This window comes from Annulohypoxylon maeteangense (assembly GCF_022496945.1).
Source record: "Annulohypoxylon maeteangense strain CBS 123835 unplaced genomic scaffold GGS22scaffold_44, whole genome shotgun sequence".
NCBI classification, from domain to species: domain Eukaryota; kingdom Fungi; phylum Ascomycota; class Sordariomycetes; order Xylariales; family Hypoxylaceae; genus Annulohypoxylon; species Annulohypoxylon maeteangense.
The window spans coordinates 1-20,379 of record NW_025953291.1 but is presented as its reverse complement, the minus strand read 5'-3'; the positions used below and the strand labels follow the sequence as shown (position 1 = coordinate 20,379).

The window sequence follows — 20,379 nt, the reverse complement described above, 5'->3', positions numbered from 1 at the left end:
CAAGCCTCATATACCGTACCTTTCAGCAGTTTAGTTAGGAGATTGATAACATGTAAGAACGAGCAATTGCGTAAGTGAACACGGGGTCGGTGCGATACGTCTGATCTATCGAGGGTTGATTTCTTAAGGAGTACCTATGATTGCTAACACTGGATTGTTCAGGTTGGAAAGACTATGATCGAAAATATACACGGTGGGGGACATAGAACGGGGATGTCTAGAAACTTGGATAAGTAGAGTGGGAAATTGGTAATCAATATTCACACTTACCCCCGAATACCGATACCTCAAATAGAGATTAAGGTCAGGAAGTTAAGAAGTAGGTAGTCATAATGTGGACGTGTATATTTGATTCGGTTCGATAGCGACCTCTCAATTTCCAATCGAACCATAGTATCTAGCTCCTAATAAGGGTTGTGATGTACGGCCAACTTCTCTATCCCTGTAGTCTAAGGGGAGTATGAAAAGTTCTCCGTTATCTGGTAAAATACAATAAAATCATAAACACTAGGTACTAGATACCACTACTAGGTAGGTAGGTAGACAATCAGGCTCTTCATGTAAAGGAATGGGTTCCATCGTAACCTCGTCATAAACTTTTATGCTTTGTAACAAAGCGTCCCGCCTCAAGACAGATGGATATTATCCTTCTAAAACATCTTATCATAAACAACCAATACCAACATCAGATTCTCATCGACCCCAATTGTGTTCAGTTATTTCAATGACCCATGTACCCATGCCACTTCCTTTAGCGCTTCCTTCACCACCCTGTTGCGTGTATTGGAGATAGATATTCCCGCCATTTTCAGGACTGCCTGTAGCAATACGGGACAAGGCGGGATTGAGAAGAGTCGTGATTGCTAGCAAGGAGCCGTCTTGAATCGGCACTCTGCACAAGTACACAACTAGGATGCAGAGCAAAGCCAGGAGAGCTTGGATGCCAGGTATCAAGGCTAGTATCAGAACGCTATACTTCCACGTCACATTCAACTGTGACGCCATGCCAGGAATAATCAAATCGGTGAAATTCTCCTGGATGCCGTATTCGTTCATGATCACAATCGCAGAGGCCGTAAAGTATGCGACGTTATCGATAGCCACGGAAGCATTAGTATGCGTCCAGGGCCGGGCCCAATACGACCCATTGGAGAAGCTCGAAGCTCGAAATCGACCTGGTATGGATAACCCTCTGAGAGAACTATCAACCTTGATATCTCCCCAGCCGATAGCGCCCGCTAGAATCCTAGCTTGGGTATCCGGAATTGATAGATCCGTCCGATTGATCAACGAATTGTCTCGGCCGTACATCTTATATACAGTGCTATTGCATGCGAACAACTCCGTCGTCTCATTCGTCGAGTATATAGCGTATACTTGAGTACATCGCGAACCGCAGGAAGGAGACGTGTCGGAGATATACGTCATATAATCGAGCGGGGTTTGCGGGATAGTAAAGACTTGCGTCCCATTGTGCCCGTCGAACGCGACGTCCGTCATATTCGAAGAACTGCTAACGCTGCTGATCCGCACCTCCTCGCAACGGGCGCGGTTTTGAACGTATCGCCCGATGGCATTCCACTGCGTCAGGCTGTCCGAGGCCCAAGCAGGATAGTTCGAGATAGCGGTCCAATAGCTCTTCGTGTCGTTGTCATACGTTACCGTGTGGAACCTGTAAGGGCTAGGAGAATAGATGTCGTCCCAATTGACGTTGACGGCACCGACCCCGTATTCGAATGCGTTGGAACGTTGCATCGTCAAGTTAACTTCGCGGTCGGCCGAGACGGGCTCGCCGTCGTAACCGATCTGCGTAAATATCGACGTCCTCGCATCTCCGAGCGGCGTCGGGAACGCATCCCTATCCGGAGATAGGGGAATAACCGAATATGTGAGCCCGATCAACGCCGTGCCGACCTGAGCCGCGAGAGCGACGAAAAGCCAGACGAGGCAAACCAGACGCAGCCACCAGGCCCCGACGCCGCGCCAGAACATGAGCTTGATCGCGTTGACTTTCGAGTTGTCAAACGCCAGGACGAGTTCGAAGATGCGGGGTTCGAACCGCTTGGAAGCCAACACCACCCACTTGGAGGCAGCTGCAAAGGCGTTCAAGCTGGCATCGATGTTGAGCGACAAGCAAATCGTTAAACCAGACACGACAGCGTTGTAGATGTGCGCGGAACCGTCCTCCATCCACAATTTTCGATCGTACTCCTTCAGAACCACGACAAACGCAGCGCAGATCGCCGCAGTGAGGAGCCATCGTCCTAGGAACTTGAGGAAGAGCCTCACGGACTGTCGGTGATATAGGAAGGACTTGTCTTTTGACGAGTTCGAGGACGAGGCCCCGGAGGGGAAATATCCTTTCTCAGACGGTCGGTTCATGGTAATCGAACGAGGTAACTACCTAAGCAGGGGATCACCAATCACAATAGGTATCCAGCTATATGGATACCTATAGGTAGATATGTAACTAGCAGATGAAATAGAAATCTAGAATTGGATTCAACGATAATTCATCACCCGACTTCAGGGAATCGGAGCCTATTCTTATTCTGCCGATCCATCATACTTAAATCCTTGTATGAGGCTCTACATGCCTAGCGCGACACAGTACCTAGGCTGCTAGGCAGCACGACGACCTACCTATCAAATCGACAATTTTATGGATAGTGTCACCGATGGTGCTACTGACAGTGCTATAATTGACAGTGTTATAACTGGCAACGATATATGGAGGGTAGCGGAGCTGAACAAAAGGCAAAAACAACCATAGGACTAAACTACATAATTCGTTTGAGCTTTCGCCTTCTATTTATTTATGGATGATAAGGGGTATTTTAAGGAGCTGGAATGCTAAATCGGGAATCGATGCAACCCTACGTGCTGACATTTAGGCAGATCATTAAAGCTTACGCTTACGAAAGAATGAGGCTCCGACGACGAATCATGGGGAAAGATTACGAATGTAACCCTCCACGACGCAGTCCTAAATAACTATTTACTCAGCTGAAAACGAACGCACCTTTCGGGAAGTACTTAACTTAGTAATTGATAGCCTTATGTTGTACGCGTATACCTCCACCCGATGAAAACGTCGGTTTGATTCGATACTATCGCCACCTTAATTACCTAGGCACTATGCAATACAAGTCAGCTTTTCGGAAAGGCTTAAATTGTTCGGCGAGCACTGAATCTGCACTTTGAAGCTGTACCTGGCACTTGATGGTATTTGAAATCAAAGGCAAAGGATCTTGTGACGCTTTGTCAGCAGGACTCTTATGATTCCATGCCTAGCGCATGCTAGGTACCTACCAGGACACGCTAAGTTAGAGCGCCCTAGGCCTCACTCTTCCACTACAGCGACCTTATTGCCCACTCTAAATAGCCCGGACGTTGATGGGGGTGTCCGAAGGCCTAAAATTCCCAATTGCATCAAATGCTTACCTAGGTGACAACCTCCCCGAGTGCGTATCCAGGATTAACGCGCGCACCTTGTGAATATTGATGCATTTCAAGATTTATAGCTCCCGGTGAAATGACTGCTGATTGAATGTATGGTAAAATTCACATACCTACTAGGTACTAGGTAGGTAGATAGGTACTTAGGTAGATACCTAGATACCTAGATACCAAGAAATAGTTACGTCGTTGGTTTCGAATCACGGAACGAGGTGCACGCCTTATGCTTAGTTCGACTTAAGGGTTATAGGTGTATATTCACGAACAATTAACTTTAAATTCGTCCCCGAGCAATGAAACGGTGGTGGCCCTTGAAGAAAAGGCCCTGGAAAGGACATAGGTAGCTCGCAAGGTTTAATATATATATATTTTCACTCGTGTTGCCGATGACTGCCTTGTTTGCAGCGGGTATCATTATCATTCGTTCTTTCGCTGCGATTTACTTGCGCACCCTAACCAACACAATTCTAATTACCTTTCCCATTCATCTCTTAGGTAGAAGCTAAAGATGACTTCTCAGAACATGGGTACTCACTGAGTAAGATCGCGGATCATTTTAGACTTAGAGACTTGTTACTTTCTAGCATTTTTTCCTTAGGGAGAAGTCGGCGATTACTCCAAGTGCCTACGTGTGCTAGCATTAGTATATTAAATGACACTCGAGTAAATCCCGATGCGATCACACGGTCATATCAACCTTTATAGAATGCTAGGACGTCATATATGATATAACGCGTTCTAGTAACGTGGGGGGCATGTTCAAGACCTCTACGAAGGTCTAGGTCTAAAGTTACCTACGTTCTACTTATAAATATTGGTACCTAGAACGTAGACCTAATAGCCCTATTCGTTGAAATTTAGTTGGTGACCGCTAAATTTACAGACCTTGGCTACTGGAGAAACCCCACATCGTGCGGGGATATTTCTCATTGCAAGCCCGGCTGCGGGGTCAACGCCCGGAAATTTGTGCAAAATCTTAGACCCCAACCTTCGTAAAGCGAATTCCTTCGGGGTCTAGCGTACTAGGACTAGCGCTCGTCGGACGCCCGCGAAGATATATACCTACCTACCTAAGTACCTACTTAAATCGTTGACGGGTAGTCCTGCGACATGTAGCGTAGACGATAATCAGGTGCAAGCGTTACCTACTAGGTAGTACTTTCAATATCTTTTGGGAACTTTTCAATCAACCCCGGGTAACTACGATGTATTGCGTATCGCTGCGTTGGGCATCTACGCTTATGTATACGATACCCGAAATCCTCAAAACCATTCACGACGTTGAGATAACCTACTTATCTACCCGCACGATGCAGATGCATGAGAGCGTAGGTGATACACCTGATACACTGGCGATAGCTTACTGGGAGTAGCGTCAAATGATCGACCAATGATTAAGAAGCTAATTTCCCAATGGGGAAAGTAAATAAAGCACTGTACATACACCGTGCGTATAGCTTGAGTTAATTGTATTGAACTTTGCGATGACTAGGCAATATCCTTGTTCAATATTGCGATAAATCGCCGGTCCTCATTGTTAGGCCATACAGCTACAGCGGTATGGGTATCAGGTCAAATATAACTTGATATTACTATAGAATAATTATGATACGAAATAAAGTCCGAGGAGAGTCTTCTCCAAGAGGCAGTATCATGTCCCCTAATCTTGTCAGGACGCAAAACTAAAGGTTACCTACCTACGTAACACGACGTTATTTCCCGAGAAAGGTATCTAGGCTATTCTCGCTAAGGGAACACAATATACATACAGGAGATACTGTTTTCTTGTCTACTTCAAGGCTAGCAACAAACAAGTACCAGGACCTCTCCTAGGCTCTCGAGAATCCATAACGACCCAAACTAAACTAGAATCATCAGCCGTTAATCCTCCCACAAACCAGACCTGCAATAAACCCGGCCACCCCTCCAGGCCCCACTCTAGTATGCGTCCATCTCTACTTCGACGGTCTCGTACAGCACAGTAAAATATTATATACTATGAAGATAATAAAGGAAATAATCAGAGACGAGATCGTTAGGATGCTGAAACATCCCCCGAGAAGAAAATTTCATAATAACTAGGTACCTAGTAGAGTTAGGTAGGTAAATCAAGACGACTGATTACAACTGTCGCGCCCCTTTAATATAGGTACCTTAATCTTTCCCACCGTTTTTAACATTTTAAGATGGTGTTAAGTACCTACCTATATGTAAATATTCACTCCTTTACGTCAATGCATGGGTGTACTTACTTGTATACATCTAGGTTCTTAGGGAGGTGTAATTACTTGACCTACGTACCTAAGTAAGTAACAACATTTCCTCATGCAGGAGATGTCCGTATTGTAACTACGCTAAATTAGAGTCTCATATCACGATTATGGGGCATCGTTGCAAGTTATAATTAAATAGCCAAATCCCGGAATAAACTCTAGAGGAGGCAATATATTCATTCTAGTTGCTACCACTAATTATATGCTCCTTGCTCCTCTTTCTCTTCCCTTTCCTCATCACCCTTAGCCCAATAGTCGTCCGACTCCGCATCTAACCTGGCCTTCTGCGCCTGGAGCGATAGTTTTGGCGGTTGTTGTCGGTGGGAGGCGGCGGCAGGCTGGTCGGAATTGACGGGAAAAGCTTGGTATGGGCCGGCAGCTTGGTATGGGCTGGGCTAATATGGGTCGGGGTGGTATGGGACGGGGGGCTGGCATGGGGCGGCAGGTTGGTCAGATGAGAGGGCGCCCGGTCCGTAATAGTAGCTGGATAGGGTGGAGGGAGAAGCGGGCTCGTAATCCATCCTATCATCACCTTCCTCGTCCTCCTCGTAACCTTCGTCGTCGTCAACGTCGTTGACGTCGTCGCCTCGGTTGCTGGGGACTGAGGCTCCACCACCATATCGGCGTCGATCATTCCTCTTGCGCTGTTTCTTAGCCCTTCTTTCCTCGTGATGACGAGCAGGAACGGGAGAAGGGACGGAAGGTGGCGCGCGAGACTGCGCGGTGGTGGGTCTTCGAGGCGGCTCGCGGGAAGCACGAGGCAGCGCGCGAGAAGAGCCGGGAGCGTCACCCAAAACATTGGGTCTGTTGATGGTAAAGAGGGCGTACGTCTCCCTATAATTCCCATGATTGAAGCGGCGGTTGCGTTCGTTGTAATTGCGCGTCTCTCGCTCCAAGGTCTCTGGATTATCGGCGCGGACTATGGTAGTTCCCGCACCCACGGCTTCCCAGTTGGTGGCTTCCGGGGCACCACGGAGGGAAACACCTGTAACCAGGCCGTTCTTGTAGGTCCTCTGGACCTCCGAAACGCTAGCGGATTCTAGCGGAGGTCGGTTGGCTGCATCTCTTAGGGCGATACGACCGCGTTGTCGGGCCAGAGGGGCTACGGCGGGTTGGGGGTTCCCGGCAGGCTTGGGTGGAGCGGACGCGTTGGCTTTGTTGGCAGCCACGATCTCGTCCAGGCCCTGATCGAGAGGATTAATAGGGGCCTTCTCCTTTCCCTTGCCCTTGCCCTTCCCCTTCCCCTTTCCAATTCCAGAGTCTCGTTGTTGTTGAGACATCTCGCCGATAATAGTTTAAAATGAAAGTAGAAGTTTAAAATAAAAAAAAAATTTTAGTTTTGGGTCGGCGGCGAGATCTGGAATTGGTGTAGAGGAGAAGAAGAAATAAATTGGCAAGGTGGGATAAGTTTTATATATAGTGGTGGATCATGATCCAAATCAGTAATCAGTAGGCGGGCCGGTGACGAGACGCGTCTTCTATACCTAGGTAGTATAGGTATTGTAACTAGAAATACATGGGTACTTCCCCCCTATGTAGTAAGTTACCTAGTACGTACTACCACAAACCGTGTTGGTACCCCTATCTATGTGTAGATGTCTACATATACCTAAGTATCAGGTAGGCACGACTAGGGAGTACAATAGTACCTACCGAGTACTAAATACTAGGGTTCATACGAAAACCTAATATCTGATCGGTCTTTCTATCTACCAGAATACATAGGTAGGTGTTTAGTACCTACCTGCCGACTTATAATATACCTACCTCGTAGTATCCTATATAATACATATATACTTAACACATAGTTACACTTTATATGTATACCCAGTAGATATAAGTACGTACTAGGTACCTTCGTAGATATGTACGAGGCGCAACTTCCTACCTAGTAACTCTCAACATGGAATATTGAACGTAGCTACCTGTAGTTACTAACCTGATATATTAGGTAGAGGCAGGTACGATAGGTAAAACCTAGGATCAACCCGCCTTCTATCTACCTAAGTACTAGGTAGGTTACCCGTAATCCCTAACCTTGCCTTTCCCCTCCCCGTTTTGACCTTTCTTTCAACTTTCAACAACGCGAACTCACATCTCCAGATACGGCATTTTACTTCACATAATCTTTTCACTTAGTCTTTCCGTTTTTCTGCTCAAACTACCTACCTACCTAGTATCCACAATGTCGTCACACTGGTCTATGAGTTCTGAGCTCTCTCCCGTTGGGCAGGAGCGCCGCGACGCGTTCGTGAATACCGTCTACCACCTCACCGATGACTTTTTCTCCATGGAGACGATCCACGAGGTGCTGATTAAGGGCGGCCAACGCCTGGCAGATAGACTTGCCAAGAACAAGGTCTTGCCAACCTTGTCGGCTGACTACTTTGGCTGGCGCGTGGAGAAGGACTGGTGGGGTTTCTTCGTTTCCCGAGGAAACATGCGTGGAGACCCTCCGTACCCGTATTCTTCCAACGAACCTACGATGTATGGTGCTCCTTACTCCGAGATTTACCTCTCGTATCTCGAGAGTCGGGAGCAGGAGGCCAAGGTCGCGGAGGAGATCCGGCAGCTGGAGACCAACCGAACCGCCCCCGCCCCCTTGCGACTACCTTCTTCTACAGAGCGCCGCCCGGAACTCATGGCGAAGCTGTGGGATGAGTTGCTTCCTGGCCGCCCCTACGAGCACGGATGCGACGAGCCCTTCGCCCTTCGCATTACATCGAGCGACTGGGGTCTCGAGGTCAATATCGGCAGCTGCTTCGGGACAACCGAGGAAGAGGTGACGGACTCCATCAATCGCGCATCCTTCATGCTCGGCGCGGAAGTCGTCGTCCTGTTCATCTCCGACGCAGACGGGAAGATCTTTCTTGCCCTGGGTCTTGAGGAAGGTGCGGAGGTGGAGAACTCGGCCGTGAAACGCAGATTCAAGGCAGCCTGGTTCGACCTGCTCGCCGTCAACCTGCAGTGGCTGCGCCTTCGCCCCGTCAACATCGTCACCGCCCTCGACGAGATCAACAAGAACCTGATCAGGCCAAGGCCCAACAAGTTGATGGCTGAGATGGAGAAGGCTCGCATGGAGATCCCCGGGAAGGTCGAGTCGCGCATACTGCAAGCAAGACAGCTGAAGCCCGAAGACCCCCAACGCGCCGTCAAGTTTCTCCGGGTGCAGCTCGCGAGCACACGCGTGGCTGCGAGAGCGGCAGCCGCCAACATCGACGCGGAATTCTCCGCCATCAAGAGCTTCGTCACGGACCCACGCTTCGGCTGCTTGGCGACACGCGAGCTCACAAAGATGGTAGAAGACGCCGCCGTGAGTGTAGCGGAAGAGCACGTTCGCCTGCTACCCGTCGACTGCCGCGACATCGAAGAAGCCGAAGAGACCGTCACGGGGTTCGTCCTATCCGGTTCCTGGGACGACGTGCTCTCTCGAGGGAAGAGGCTGGAGGTGTGTGAGCGCACTCTCGGCCAATATCCGCTGCTCCGCCGATCATTGGATGCTTGGGTGGCACAGATGAGGATCCGCCTGTCGGGTTGAGACGGTACTAGGAGGGTGCACTTCCTTGATTGAAACCTGAAATGAAGGGCAGCAACGCTAAGGCTAGTGATAAAGACTTTAATAGTTAAGCTAGATTGATATCAGAACCAAAATGCATATAGACAACAACGTTTTTACGTGAATAGCTCTAACTTCAGGGAGAATGTATCTACTCTAGCTCCAGAGCTAGTAATAACCAAACCGCCTTCTCAGGACACCTTCAAGGACCTTAACGGATCGAGTCCTCAACCTCCACACAGAAATAGGGCTAGTTAATGAATATAAATCTAGCAATAGTATGATTTAGTGAAAATGGGTAAAGACGTGATAAGTAGGTAAACAAAACGACTCCTCCATATCCATGAACTTGCTACAAGTAACATATACGGCTACAGAAGCTTTGACATAACGTAGGTATGGATTCGAGACTTCCGGATTAAAGACGATATACTCTAAGGAAATATGGGCCAATGGGGATGAAGATCTACCTACTAGTTGCTACATTTTAGTCTATGATGTTACGGCCTATAATCATCTAATATGTTCCAAGTCAACATACCTACTATCTACGAACCACTACCTAGACATAATAACTTAATCAACTACCTACCTAGGTAGGTAGGTAGGTAATCAACCAATATAACACTCATGACCTGCATCTATCTCAATACATACCACTGCCTAGGTAAGCAGGTACATACCTACGTAGATAACTTTAGACTGTCGGAGGATTACCTACCTAGAAGCATCATCTACGCTTTAATCGCCACTGGTCAACTCTAGCTCGAATTCCAAGGTTCCTAATGCTTGACTCGTAGAATCTACGCCTTATATCCGAGTTCTGAGTACTACTTTGTACTTATCTAAGTACCTAGGTACCTACAAACCATCACCTGCCCCTAACAACGTAAGCTTCTAGTACGATACGATACTAACTATCTATTAACATAGATCGGCCTATGGTGACTTGCAGCATCCATGAATAAGTCGTTCGGGTGTGGGACCGAACTATTCATTGAAACCTAGTATATCAAACTAGGCTATTATGAAAGTGAGAAGCCAGTTACTAACCGGTTACCGAGCCATATGCCATATACCTACCTAGGTACCTATGTTAGGCACCTATTTTACTCTTAGGTCTTAGGTCACTAGTTTCACTTTCTTACAATTTACTTAACGGGAAAAGGGGGGTAAATGCAACGATTATACACCTGTTTTAATGCTGGAAATTTTTTGAAGGCTTGAAATTAATTTTACGTTTTTTATATATTTAACGGTTAAAAGTATATATTAGTTATATATACGGAAAGGGTAAAATTAATTTTAAGTTTTTAAAATATTTTACGTATTAAGAAATAATTGTAATTATTATATTATAGTTTATTATTAAGAATTATTTAATTATTTATAAAGAAATTTAAAGTATTAAGCTTATAATTCGAACTTAAAGGTTTTAACTTTTATTAGTAACTTTAAAAGTTAGTTAATTATTTTTTATTTTAAAGAAATTAATTATTAATTTAATTTAATGTAATGATAAGTGTTTAATATTTATTTAATTAATTTAATTAGTTTTATTTTAACGCGTTAATTTAACGATACTTATTTAATACGATTAAGTTATTATTATTATTATTATTATTATTGTTAATTTTGTTAATTTAATTAACTTAATTTAATATAAGGAAATTAAATTTACTTAACTTTATTAAATTTTAAATATTTAAAAATTTATTAAATATATTATTAAAAAAGTAAATCGATAATTTTTTAAACATTTAAATAAAATTAAACTTATTTTAATATATATTAAATATATATTATTATATACTTAAATGTGGAAGGTTTATTAATTAAGAAAAAATAAAAAATTATTAAATACTTATTAAATAATAAGTAATTAAATAAAAAGTAAACACTTAAGTTTTATTATAAGTAAATAAATAAGTAAATATTTAAGTAATTAAATAAATACGGTTATTACGAATTATTATAATTATTATAATAATAATAATTTTAAAGTTTATTTTATTACGTTAAAGTTATTTATAAACGTTATAACTTAAATCCGTTAAAATTATTATAATTATTATAAAGTTTTTATATAATAATAATAACGGTTACGGGGTTATTTAATAAAAATAAATAAGTTATAATGGTTATAAAATTTTAATTATTTTTATTACTTTAACGTTTAATGGGAATAGTTTTAATTATTTTAACAGTTTTAAGCCTTTATAAACGTTATTATTACAACCTTATACCTTCCCACTTATTTTATATAAGAAGGTATTTTTAAGCGCTGCAACTGTTACTACAGCTTAAATTATTTTTAATTTAATAATGATAAATCCTTATTTTAACGCGTTGTAGCTACCCCCCCTTTCCCGGTACGGTACATAGTATCACTTAGAAGTTGATCGTAATAGCAATTCTCTATTGATCCGTTCTCTACCTACATCATCAGCCCCCCTTCCCCCCCTTCCCCCCTTAGTGCATGGGGTAAGTGGTCGCGATCGCATCTGCCCAGCCGGGACGTGCCTCGCTGTCCAGTGCCTTCAGGATGTGACGAGGAATATAGGTTAGGCTAGAAACCTCCAAATCCTCCGGGCCGCGACCTCTGAGCGATCCGTAGATGGCGAAGATATGACCGGCTTCCCGATCATCTCGCCTCACGCCTTCCAGGTAGAGAAGCTCGGAGTTCTGGTCTACGTTGACCTGGAGGCTGGATGCTACATCGTATATCGCTCGATCCCTGCCACAGGGCGCCGCGACGGCTCTGTAGAACCATGATCTTGCCAGATGGGTTTCGACCACGGCTACCTGTTCGTCGTCGAGCCACGTTGACATGATTTGGTTCGCAGCCGGGCGCACCTTGAGACGGTCGTCTAGGAAAGCCACCAACTCGGCAACTTTCCAACCGACGCCACAGTTAACGCGCAAGGGCCCGCTTATCTCTTCGCCGCGGCCGGGACCAAATATGTTGCGCTCCGACGAGGCCAGGTATACGCCTAGAGCTGCCCAGAGGCCGCCCTTCCAGCACTGTTCGTGGCCGATTCCGGCGCACTGTTGGCGTAGATCATGCAGCGATACGGAGCTGCGCGGACGTGAGGGGTTGCATAGGCTGGGGATTTCTACGAGCGCGATAGCCGCCATGCGGATGAGGACGCGCTTGACCTTCACATCTTCCTCGAAGGTAACCCTCGCTAGGAGGTTGGCGACGTAAATGTCGACGGGAGCCTCGAACGCGGGTTCGATCAGCGAGTGGACCATCAGGAGATAGGCCTCCATCCCAACCTTGGTCAACGCCCAGATCCCCAAATCATTCTTCTGGATCACCAACTGGCTCATCTCTAACCTGAGGAGCATTTCTGTGAATGCGAAATCGTCGGGGGCGCGGCGCATCAGCAGATCCTTCAGAGGTCGATCTCGGAAGGTCTCAAGCAAGGTCAGGATAAGAAACGGTAGGTCCTCGTTCCAAGCCGGGTCATGACGCTCGTCGGATCGGGGCATCTGGTCGCGGATCGCCGGACTCAGGTTTGTGATGATACGGACCTCGTGCGGTTCCTCGGTCTTCAGGGCCCAGGACAGAGCGCGCTCGACCTCGTCGCGGTCCAAATACCTTTCCGCCTTTACCGTGTGGCCAGACGCGGTATCGAGCACCGTCGACTCCGACATATAATCGAATGCTAGGACACGTAGTTTCGATACTTGCGCCGATAAGCCGGCCTCGGAATCCACCGAAATCTGTCTGGCGCAGAGAGATTCATCCAACCCGGGGTGCTTCCAGCGCTTGATCTGGCGAATGCCGACGGCGTCGTCGAAGAATTGAGTGTCGTGCGCGATGACGACGACCCTGGACTCCTCGTCCTGCTCCAAACAATCGGCGGCGGCCGCCAAGACCACGCCAGGGAACTCGTGACTCTTCACCACCTCGAGCGTCAGTTGCGGATTGATATCCGGGACATTGATCTCCGCGACATCACCCACGTGCCGGCGGAAGGCCGAGATCGTCCTCTCCGATCGATGCGGCGACATCAGGAAGATGTTGGCGACGACCGGGGGCTCCTCGCGCGTCCAACGCGCGCGGTCTAGCAGCTTCGCGAAGAATAACTCGCTCGCCACCGACGCTAGCAACTCCACGTCGACGATCATATTTACGCGATCGGGATAAAGTTCCTCGCCCAACATGTCGTTCCAGCTCACGTAGTGATCGTACGTAGTGAGTTGCCAGGGCCGCTCCTCGTCCTCAAAGTCCCAGGAGATGTCTGAGAGAATTCGCCGAGGGAGGTTGCGGACTAGATAATTCCTCGCCGAATTCAACTCATCGACACGAGCCGCGACGTAGATAAAGTAGCAAGGTTCCGCTGCGTACGAATTCTCGATCAAGTACTTCAGGAACGTCGTACTTTTCCCGGAAGCATGGGCAGACTGTAGATAGGCCACACGCGTCCTGGGGGCTGTGCTACAGTCTTTAAACCATTCGTCTATCTCCGCCTTCTTGGCTAACCAAGCCGAGTCGGTAGGATGGACCTGATGCGCCATTTTGTGTAATACCTAGTACTTGATCTGCGATGGGGGTGTTAAAAGAATGAAAAGAATGGAAATAAAAGAAAGAAATGCGAGATCAATATGGCCGGTTGGTGATTGCAGAAAGGTGTATTGGTTGTATTGGTAGAAAATGGCTATTTGGTGAAAAGGCGATATTCGAAGGGTACCAACAACTATTGTTTTAGGGATCTCCTTAGGGCTCCAGGGCTGTGAGTTGTTCTGTTGGAATCACTATTAGGTAGCTCGTCGCCTACCTGGTACCTACCCATGCGCTGTATTCATTACGTAGGCACCAATCCACGCCCTACAGGACTGCATTCATTATGTAGGTACCTACCTACCTACCTAGTTTTGGACCAATTATCAATTACCTCAATACTAGGTATGCATCCATGATTATCATCCCATGTTTGTTACTAGATTGAAGAAACCTGTGTACGTATTTTACATGTTTACACCTAATGATGCTTTAGCACATACCAAATAGTGTAGGCGGCCATTTGTCCCCTAGAAATGGCGAGCAACGTGATGCTATTATCAACACCCGATGCATTATCTGTCGCGAGGCGGAACCTAATTCTATGGATGGCTATTTAAGGGAGCGAGGCATGTATATCAAATGAAACCCTTCATCTACTCCGTCTCAAGGGCTAACGGCTAACACGCCTACCCAGAACACTTCATGCGCTGTTACGGACCTCGACGAGCGAAGCCCAATCCTACTAGACCTCCGGCTACGAGTCCTGAGATTCCTCCTTTACTTCCTACTAGATAGTAGGTATTCCGTTAAGAGAAGGATGCCCACTACTTCACGTTAAAATCCCAGCCATTATCTTGGCCTACAGCTCTCACTGCTAAATCTGAGTCAATTACCGAGTAGGCACTCTAGGAGCTCGTCAGGTTTACTTCTTCATATTAGCTTTTTCAATGCCCACGCGAAGATGGTATTTCCAACTCCTTGAATCGCAATAAGAAATCCAGTATCATTATCCAACGCTTTCCATCACATCACCTCTTGATGGTGGTCTCTCGATATCAACCGCCGATTACAAGATGTATCTTCGCGAGTGGCTTCCTTGGGTATCCCCAGCCTCCTGCTCTTGCCACTATCTCCCGTAAGATCCTCAACAATCGTCTCCTAGAAACATGAATCCTCAGTCGCATGTATCTCTACTACTAGGTAGGGATTAGATAGCCCAACCTCTCCGCTACATTTTTCTAACTCGCCGATAAAAGGACTCTCTAGCCGTCTCTCGGCAACAAGCCCCTATACAAATATCACCATATCAAAGTCAATAGAAGGCATCTCCTTCGAAGGAATTTCCATTCACGGTCACTTCTACGCCACCGCGTAGTTATTTATAACCCTACATGTCACCGATGTCGTATACTAGCGAGCTAAAAGACTTCTTTCCATCTAATCTACATCCTCTGTCTATGAACAGCGCTGTCGATAACTCGTAGTAGGTATCCTCCGTAGATCTCCATATGTGGTTGAAACACAGTACGGGTTCAGATAGACGTAGGTTTAGTTATTGGGCTAGGATATAGGCAACAGGGGCACTGGATGGACTTTCATATAGCGATTAACTGGAGTACGTAGTAGGGATACGGCAATCGGATATGAGATGTCAATATCAAGATAGACGTACGTTATAAGTACCTAGTAGGTTTCCTATCGGTTAATCAGGCTACTACCTACCTACCTACCTTAGGTACCTACTATGTAGGTCTTATTGAAGGTAACCACTGTAACTACCTAAATATCATATACGCTGGCTACAGAGCTATGAGAAGCTGCAATATAAGGAAGCTGAGTGCTAAGGGTCCCTGTAACAGTACCTAAGATAAATAAAGGTCACTTTATTATAGCGTATTCTAGGGGTCAAAAGAGTGTATATTATATTTCTTAATCCTTAATCAACTAATCTAATAGGGGACTTATCAGCCATTTATTTCTGTAGCTGATTGCTGTCAGTGGTACCCGTGGACCTTACTTTTAGCAATAGGTACTGAAAACAGCTAGTAACCCGTTTCCAGACAGTAAAGTACCTAGTAATAGTGTACTGAATACAAAGATTAAGCCCTGCAATTCAACAAGTACATACCTCTTGAATTCCTGGTGTACTTAATGGACTTCTAGGTAGCTAGGTACCTAGGTAAGGCTTTCACGTCCCTCCCAGGGTGCTTTGTCGCTAGATTTAACACAAGCCATTCAAGTCTCATATACCATATCTTTCAGCACTAATCACGTGGGTAGTTACCTAGTATTTTCTAATAAGACATATGGTCATCCAACAGTTCGATTACTTCTATTAAGAATTATTAAAATACCTAGTACCTAAGTAGTTATATCCGATACTGCGCTTGGTAGCTCCGCGGCGCCCCTTAAATACCTCGTTAGCGACCCCATTTTAACGTTCGAGAAAAATATCGAAAAGGTGATAGTAAGATTGGCGATGGTGAAGGGCTTCGATGCCAGAATTCTTAAAAGTGAGTTGTACTTCAAGTGTGTACTTAGTAGGTACTTAGGTAGATGACGAGTTACCTAGATTATGTATAGTTAGATTGAGCTTTGTCTGAAATCAGTAAAATGCTCATCGTTTCTTGCGGACGAAGGTGGTGGGAGATTGGGGAACATTCCCCTTGATCGATGATAGAACTTCTCCGCCTCCAAGGCCCTCTCCTTGAGCTCCTTCGCACCATATGCCTGCTCATTCATAAGTTCTTCTAGTTCTCGGACTAATGCGCGGAGATTGGGGACATTTTCGGAGACCTTCTCCATCTTTTCTTTGACCTCGTCTTCGCTTACCATCGGTTCGAAGACCCGCTCGTAGATGTCCCTTGCTAATAGCTCGTTGAGAGACTTTCTTATATTCTCAGCCAGCCACGTCCTCTTGACCCAAACGAGCTCTTTCGTTTCGTTGTACGTAGCTACGTTTGCAATTGTCGCGCGCGAGCTCGTCCCGGGCTGTATGGCGTTGAGCCCATGTACTGTGACCATGGACTGCGCAAGTACAGTCAACAACACCTCCGATAGCTGAATTTGGCCGGGTTCCCAAACCGGTAGTATCGGTATGATCTTGACAGAAACCTCTAGCCCGATATGGCGGATACAGGAGGTCAAGATCCTGTGAAGCGCTGAGGGGGATGCCAACGTCCTGCCGTCAGGGTTGTGACTCGGCATCCGGCTACCCATCTTCTGCGAGCAGCCGACGTACGAGGGGCTGGAGCACTGGTACGTGGCATCGTCGTGGGGATTCATGCGCGCCCAGAGCTGGTCTCGGAGCATGCCGATCGTTTCCCTCGCCTTAATTGAACCGTCGCCGGTCTTGCGCAGCAAAGCTGGCTGCTGATAGTCGTCTTCCTCGTCCCACTTGTCCTTATCGCTCAGCATCTCGTTGTCGATCAGGAGGGCCTCTCGAAGGTCTCTTTTCTGCTGGTCGCTCAGCTCGTTGAAGCTGTATGCATCCTCCTCCATGTGGCTTATCCAGGCTTGGCAGCAGCGTTCGTAAGTGTCGAGGAGTTCCCTCACCTGCCCGATCTCTTTGCCGTTCAAGAACTTTCCTCGCCGACCTTCGATCGAAAGTGTCATGACGTACGACCCGGCGGCATCGAACGAATGGGTGGAGTATGTGTTCTGCCAGCTGTTGGAATCTTTATCCCACAGGTCATACGATAGCGTGCCTAGCACGAGGGACCGCAGTATATCCCGATTTAAAGTATGGAATAAGATGTGTAGCTGTTTATACTGCTCCGAGTCCTTTTCTGTGAACATCTTGACCGTGCTCGCGCAGGGGATTGCCTGCTTATCAAGCTCCTCGGCCATATCCACGACTATGGGAAATAATTCATCTAGGGATTTATGCTTGTCTAGGCCTTCGACAAGGCGCCTGGCGTTCCTACCTAGAGTAGGGAGCTCAGCGCTACACTGAGGAGGCAGCCTGGAGGAATTCATGACAGGTTCCCGATCCATAATGCGATAGGTGCCTACTAGATAGGCAGTTAAGCGTAGTATATATAAAGAGAATAAAAAGGCTGAGTTATTGAGAAAATTGAAATACAAATATAAAGATAAATAGAAAGAAGAAAGTCGAAGAAGGGAAGTTTTCCTAGGTACGCACCTTGGAATAGAGGATGAGCATAATACAGGATGGGTAGGTTTTTGATCAACTTTCTGGGGGTTTTCATCGCTCCTGCGTATATAAACCTGGAAGGTGCTCTATGAAGGTTGAGGTTAATACAGTAGGTTACTCTAGCAACCAGATCGAAGGCTAGGTAAATACCACAGCCATAGATAGATACATGTAAGTCCATTTAATTTGGACGTGGGACTTACTACATATGTAGGTATACCTCCGCGATGGTAGTGTGGAATCTGTAGATACCAAGGTTCGGAAGTACCTGTCACGAGGCGGAACCGAATGGCTAGGAAACAACGATGTTGTCGCGCGAGGAGCTCCTAACTACCTAGTAGGTACTTTCGCTACGAACTATACATACGAATGAAGCCCTTTGTCCGTTCAGCTCCCAAGTCTAACGGCCAAAAGGACCCTCACAGACCAAACAGAGAGTCCGCAGGCCGAGTCCCGATGCCATACCATAGACCTATAGCTATTGACCCGAAGACCAGACGTATTACATGACCCGTTTGAATGAGCGGCGACTACCTAGGTATACACGTACTAGGTACATATTAGGTAGTTAAGTACCTGCGTGGGTAAAGGCGCACTTACAGGTGTCTAAGTGAAGATGGGCGACTGGTCATGATGAGAAATGGCCATCACCCGATAACCGGCCCAAGGGAGGGGGGTAAATTCTTATATTAGGTACTCAGTCGGTTTGTCTAGTTGGCATAACGCGCACCCGCCAAGACACGCCGTCCAAATCTACCGGGAGTAGCGTTGAACGATCAACCAATGATTGAGAAGCCGGTTTCTGAATTCAGAAGGTATCTCTTCAGGATGCATACACCGTGCGTATAGACCATGCAGACTAGGTAGGTATGCAATTCGACTGCATTGACTTGTTGACTGATATTCGCACTTCGTATGGCTCGAGGAATAATCGTGAGATTTTCTGGTTTGGTGGTGTCGGTATGCCTTTCGCATACGCGCTTGCCACCACCTATAAGTTGAGCAGTTTCCGCGTATACTAGGTAAGAAGGTTCAAGAGCTTTTCAAAGGTGAAGGTATGTTACCTAGGTAGTTGGTACCCGAGAATGTTATAGACGTTTGTATACATACCGATGTATCCATTATTAAACTTTGTAAACTATAAAATTTCAATTAGTTCAGGGGTCGTAACTGAGGAAAGAGGCGGCGGGGATTGAGCAAATTTTTAATTCTCTTCGTTTTCAATCCCCTAAGAGAGTCCCATCAAATTTCATCTTTCAACATCCATACTAGGTACACCAACAAGGCATGAAATTGCGATATCGATATTAATTTGAATCTCGCGAAATCGAAACTTCTCAACTTGTCAACTTATATCAGGAACGACGCTGCGATATTGATATTAATTTACATCATGGAGAACCCATTCTCGCCCTTGCAAGGTAAAGTTGCCCCATTGGTCGCCGCCATGGAGGGGGCAATTAGATTGGTGGAGGCCGAAGCGAACCAAGAGATGAGAATCAGCCGAGCCAAAAATGCATTGTCATACTTCGACCAAATTGTGAAAGAAATGGAGTCACTACTGGCCGAGTCTACAGAGCTTCGGAACAAGAATTTTGAAGACGAGGTCGCTCGTAGATTAATCTCGGAGAAGCAAGAACTAGAAATAGAGAAGCACACTCTTGCAACGGAGAAGGAGACCTCCAACCAAGAGAAGCAGACACTCTCAGCGGAGAAGGACTCTTTGGAAGCCAAAAAACAATCCTTTGCCGAAGAGAAGCGGGCTCTCGCCGAAGAGAAGAAGGATGTGGCATCGGTGACCAAGGCTCTGGGCTTGGAGAACGTGGCCCTAACTGAACAGATGCGATCTATAGCCGCAGAACAGCAAACTCTTTGGTCCGAGAAAGAGGCTTTAGCTACAGAGCGGCGACATCTAGAGTCGGGAAAGGAAGTCTTGGACACAGGGCAGCAATTGCTGGAGTCGGAAAAGGAAGCCCTAGCCGCCGAACAGCAAACCGCCCAGGAACTCTTCCAGGCCATGAAGCTTGAGAAGGGAAATTGCGAAGCCAAGGTTCTCGAGTACCAGAGATTATCTTCAGAATTCTTGAAGGCTAGCTTAAGGTCAGGGTCAGGGTCAGGGTCAGGGTCAGGATCAGGGTCAGAGTCAGGGTCAAGGTCAAGGTCAGGGTCAGAGTCAGGGTCAGGGTCAGGGTCAGGGTCAGGGTCAGGGTCAGGGTCAGGGTCAGGGTCAGGGTCAGGGTCAGGGTTAAGGTTAAGGTTAAGGTTAAGGTTAAGGTTAAGGTTAAGGTTAAGGTTAAGGTTAAGGTTAAGGTTAAGGTTAAGGTTAAGGTTAGGGTTAGGGTTAGGGTTAGGGTTAGGGTTAGGGTTAGGGTTAGGGTTAGGGTTAGGGTTAGGGTTAGGGTTAGGGTTAGGGTTAGGGTTA

General features: G+C 46.4%; 6 protein-coding genes across 6 annotated transcripts; 2 read left to right on the top strand and 4 right to left on the bottom strand.

The window, feature by feature from the left end:
- Positions 1-231: 231 nt before the first annotated feature.
- Positions 232-2,768, bottom strand: GGS22DRAFT_176783 (uncharacterized protein). The gene has a single exon (XM_047963460.1). It carries the CDS (start codon positions 2,380-2,382, stop codon positions 694-696), a length of 1,689 nt encoding a protein of 562 aa, XP_047813612.1. The 5' UTR covers positions 2,383-2,768; the 3' UTR covers positions 232-693.
- Positions 2,769-6,106: 3,338 nt separating this feature from the next.
- GGS22DRAFT_198876 (uncharacterized protein) lies at positions 6,107-7,074 on the bottom strand. Its single transcript, XM_047966199.1, has one exon. The coding sequence runs from the start codon at positions 7,010-7,012 to the stop codon at positions 6,128-6,130; it is 885 nt and encodes a 294-aa protein (XP_047813611.1). The 5' UTR covers positions 7,013-7,074; the 3' UTR covers positions 6,107-6,127.
- Positions 7,075-7,917: 843 nt separating this feature from the next.
- Positions 7,918-9,270, top strand: GGS22DRAFT_193932 (uncharacterized protein; the record flags this gene model as incomplete). Its single annotated transcript, XM_047965434.1, has 1 exon — positions 7,918-9,270. The coding sequence occupies one exon, from the start codon at positions 7,918-7,920 to the stop codon at positions 9,268-9,270; it is 1,353 nt and encodes a 450-aa protein (XP_047813610.1).
- A 2,420-nt stretch (positions 9,271-11,690) lies between these two features.
- Positions 11,691-13,941, bottom strand: GGS22DRAFT_176782 (uncharacterized protein). The gene has a single exon (XM_047963459.1). It carries the CDS (start codon positions 13,813-13,815, stop codon positions 11,761-11,763), a length of 2,055 nt encoding a protein of 684 aa, XP_047813609.1. The 5' UTR covers positions 13,816-13,941; the 3' UTR covers positions 11,691-11,760.
- A 2,443-nt stretch (positions 13,942-16,384) lies between these two features.
- Positions 16,385-17,779, bottom strand: GGS22DRAFT_182821 (uncharacterized protein; the record flags this gene model as incomplete). The annotated part of the gene is made up of 1 exon (XM_047964013.1): positions 16,385-17,779. One exon carries the CDS (start codon positions 17,777-17,779, stop codon positions 16,385-16,387), a length of 1,395 nt encoding a protein of 464 aa, XP_047813608.1.
- Positions 17,780-19,350: 1,571 nt separating this feature from the next.
- Positions 19,351-20,206, top strand: GGS22DRAFT_193929 (uncharacterized protein; the record flags this gene model as incomplete). The annotated part of the gene is made up of 2 exons (XM_047965433.1): positions 19,351-20,007; positions 20,069-20,206. 2 exons carry the CDS (start codon positions 19,351-19,353, stop codon positions 20,204-20,206), a joined length of 795 nt encoding a protein of 264 aa, XP_047813607.1.
- Between the last annotated feature and the right edge of the window lie 173 nt (positions 20,207-20,379).

Excerpts from the sequence above, each read along its gene's own strand:
- GGS22DRAFT_176783 (XM_047963460.1), bottom strand. The coding sequence starts at position 2,382 with ATGAACCGACCGTCTGAGAAAGGATATTTCCCCTCCGGGGCCTCGTCC.
- GGS22DRAFT_198876 (XM_047966199.1), bottom strand. The coding sequence starts at position 7,012 with ATGTCTCAACAACAACGAGACTCTGGAATTGGAAAGGGGAAGGGGAAG.
- GGS22DRAFT_176782 (XM_047963459.1), bottom strand. The coding sequence starts at position 13,815 with ATGGCGCATCAGGTCCATCCTACCGACTCGGCTTGGTTAGCCAAGAAG.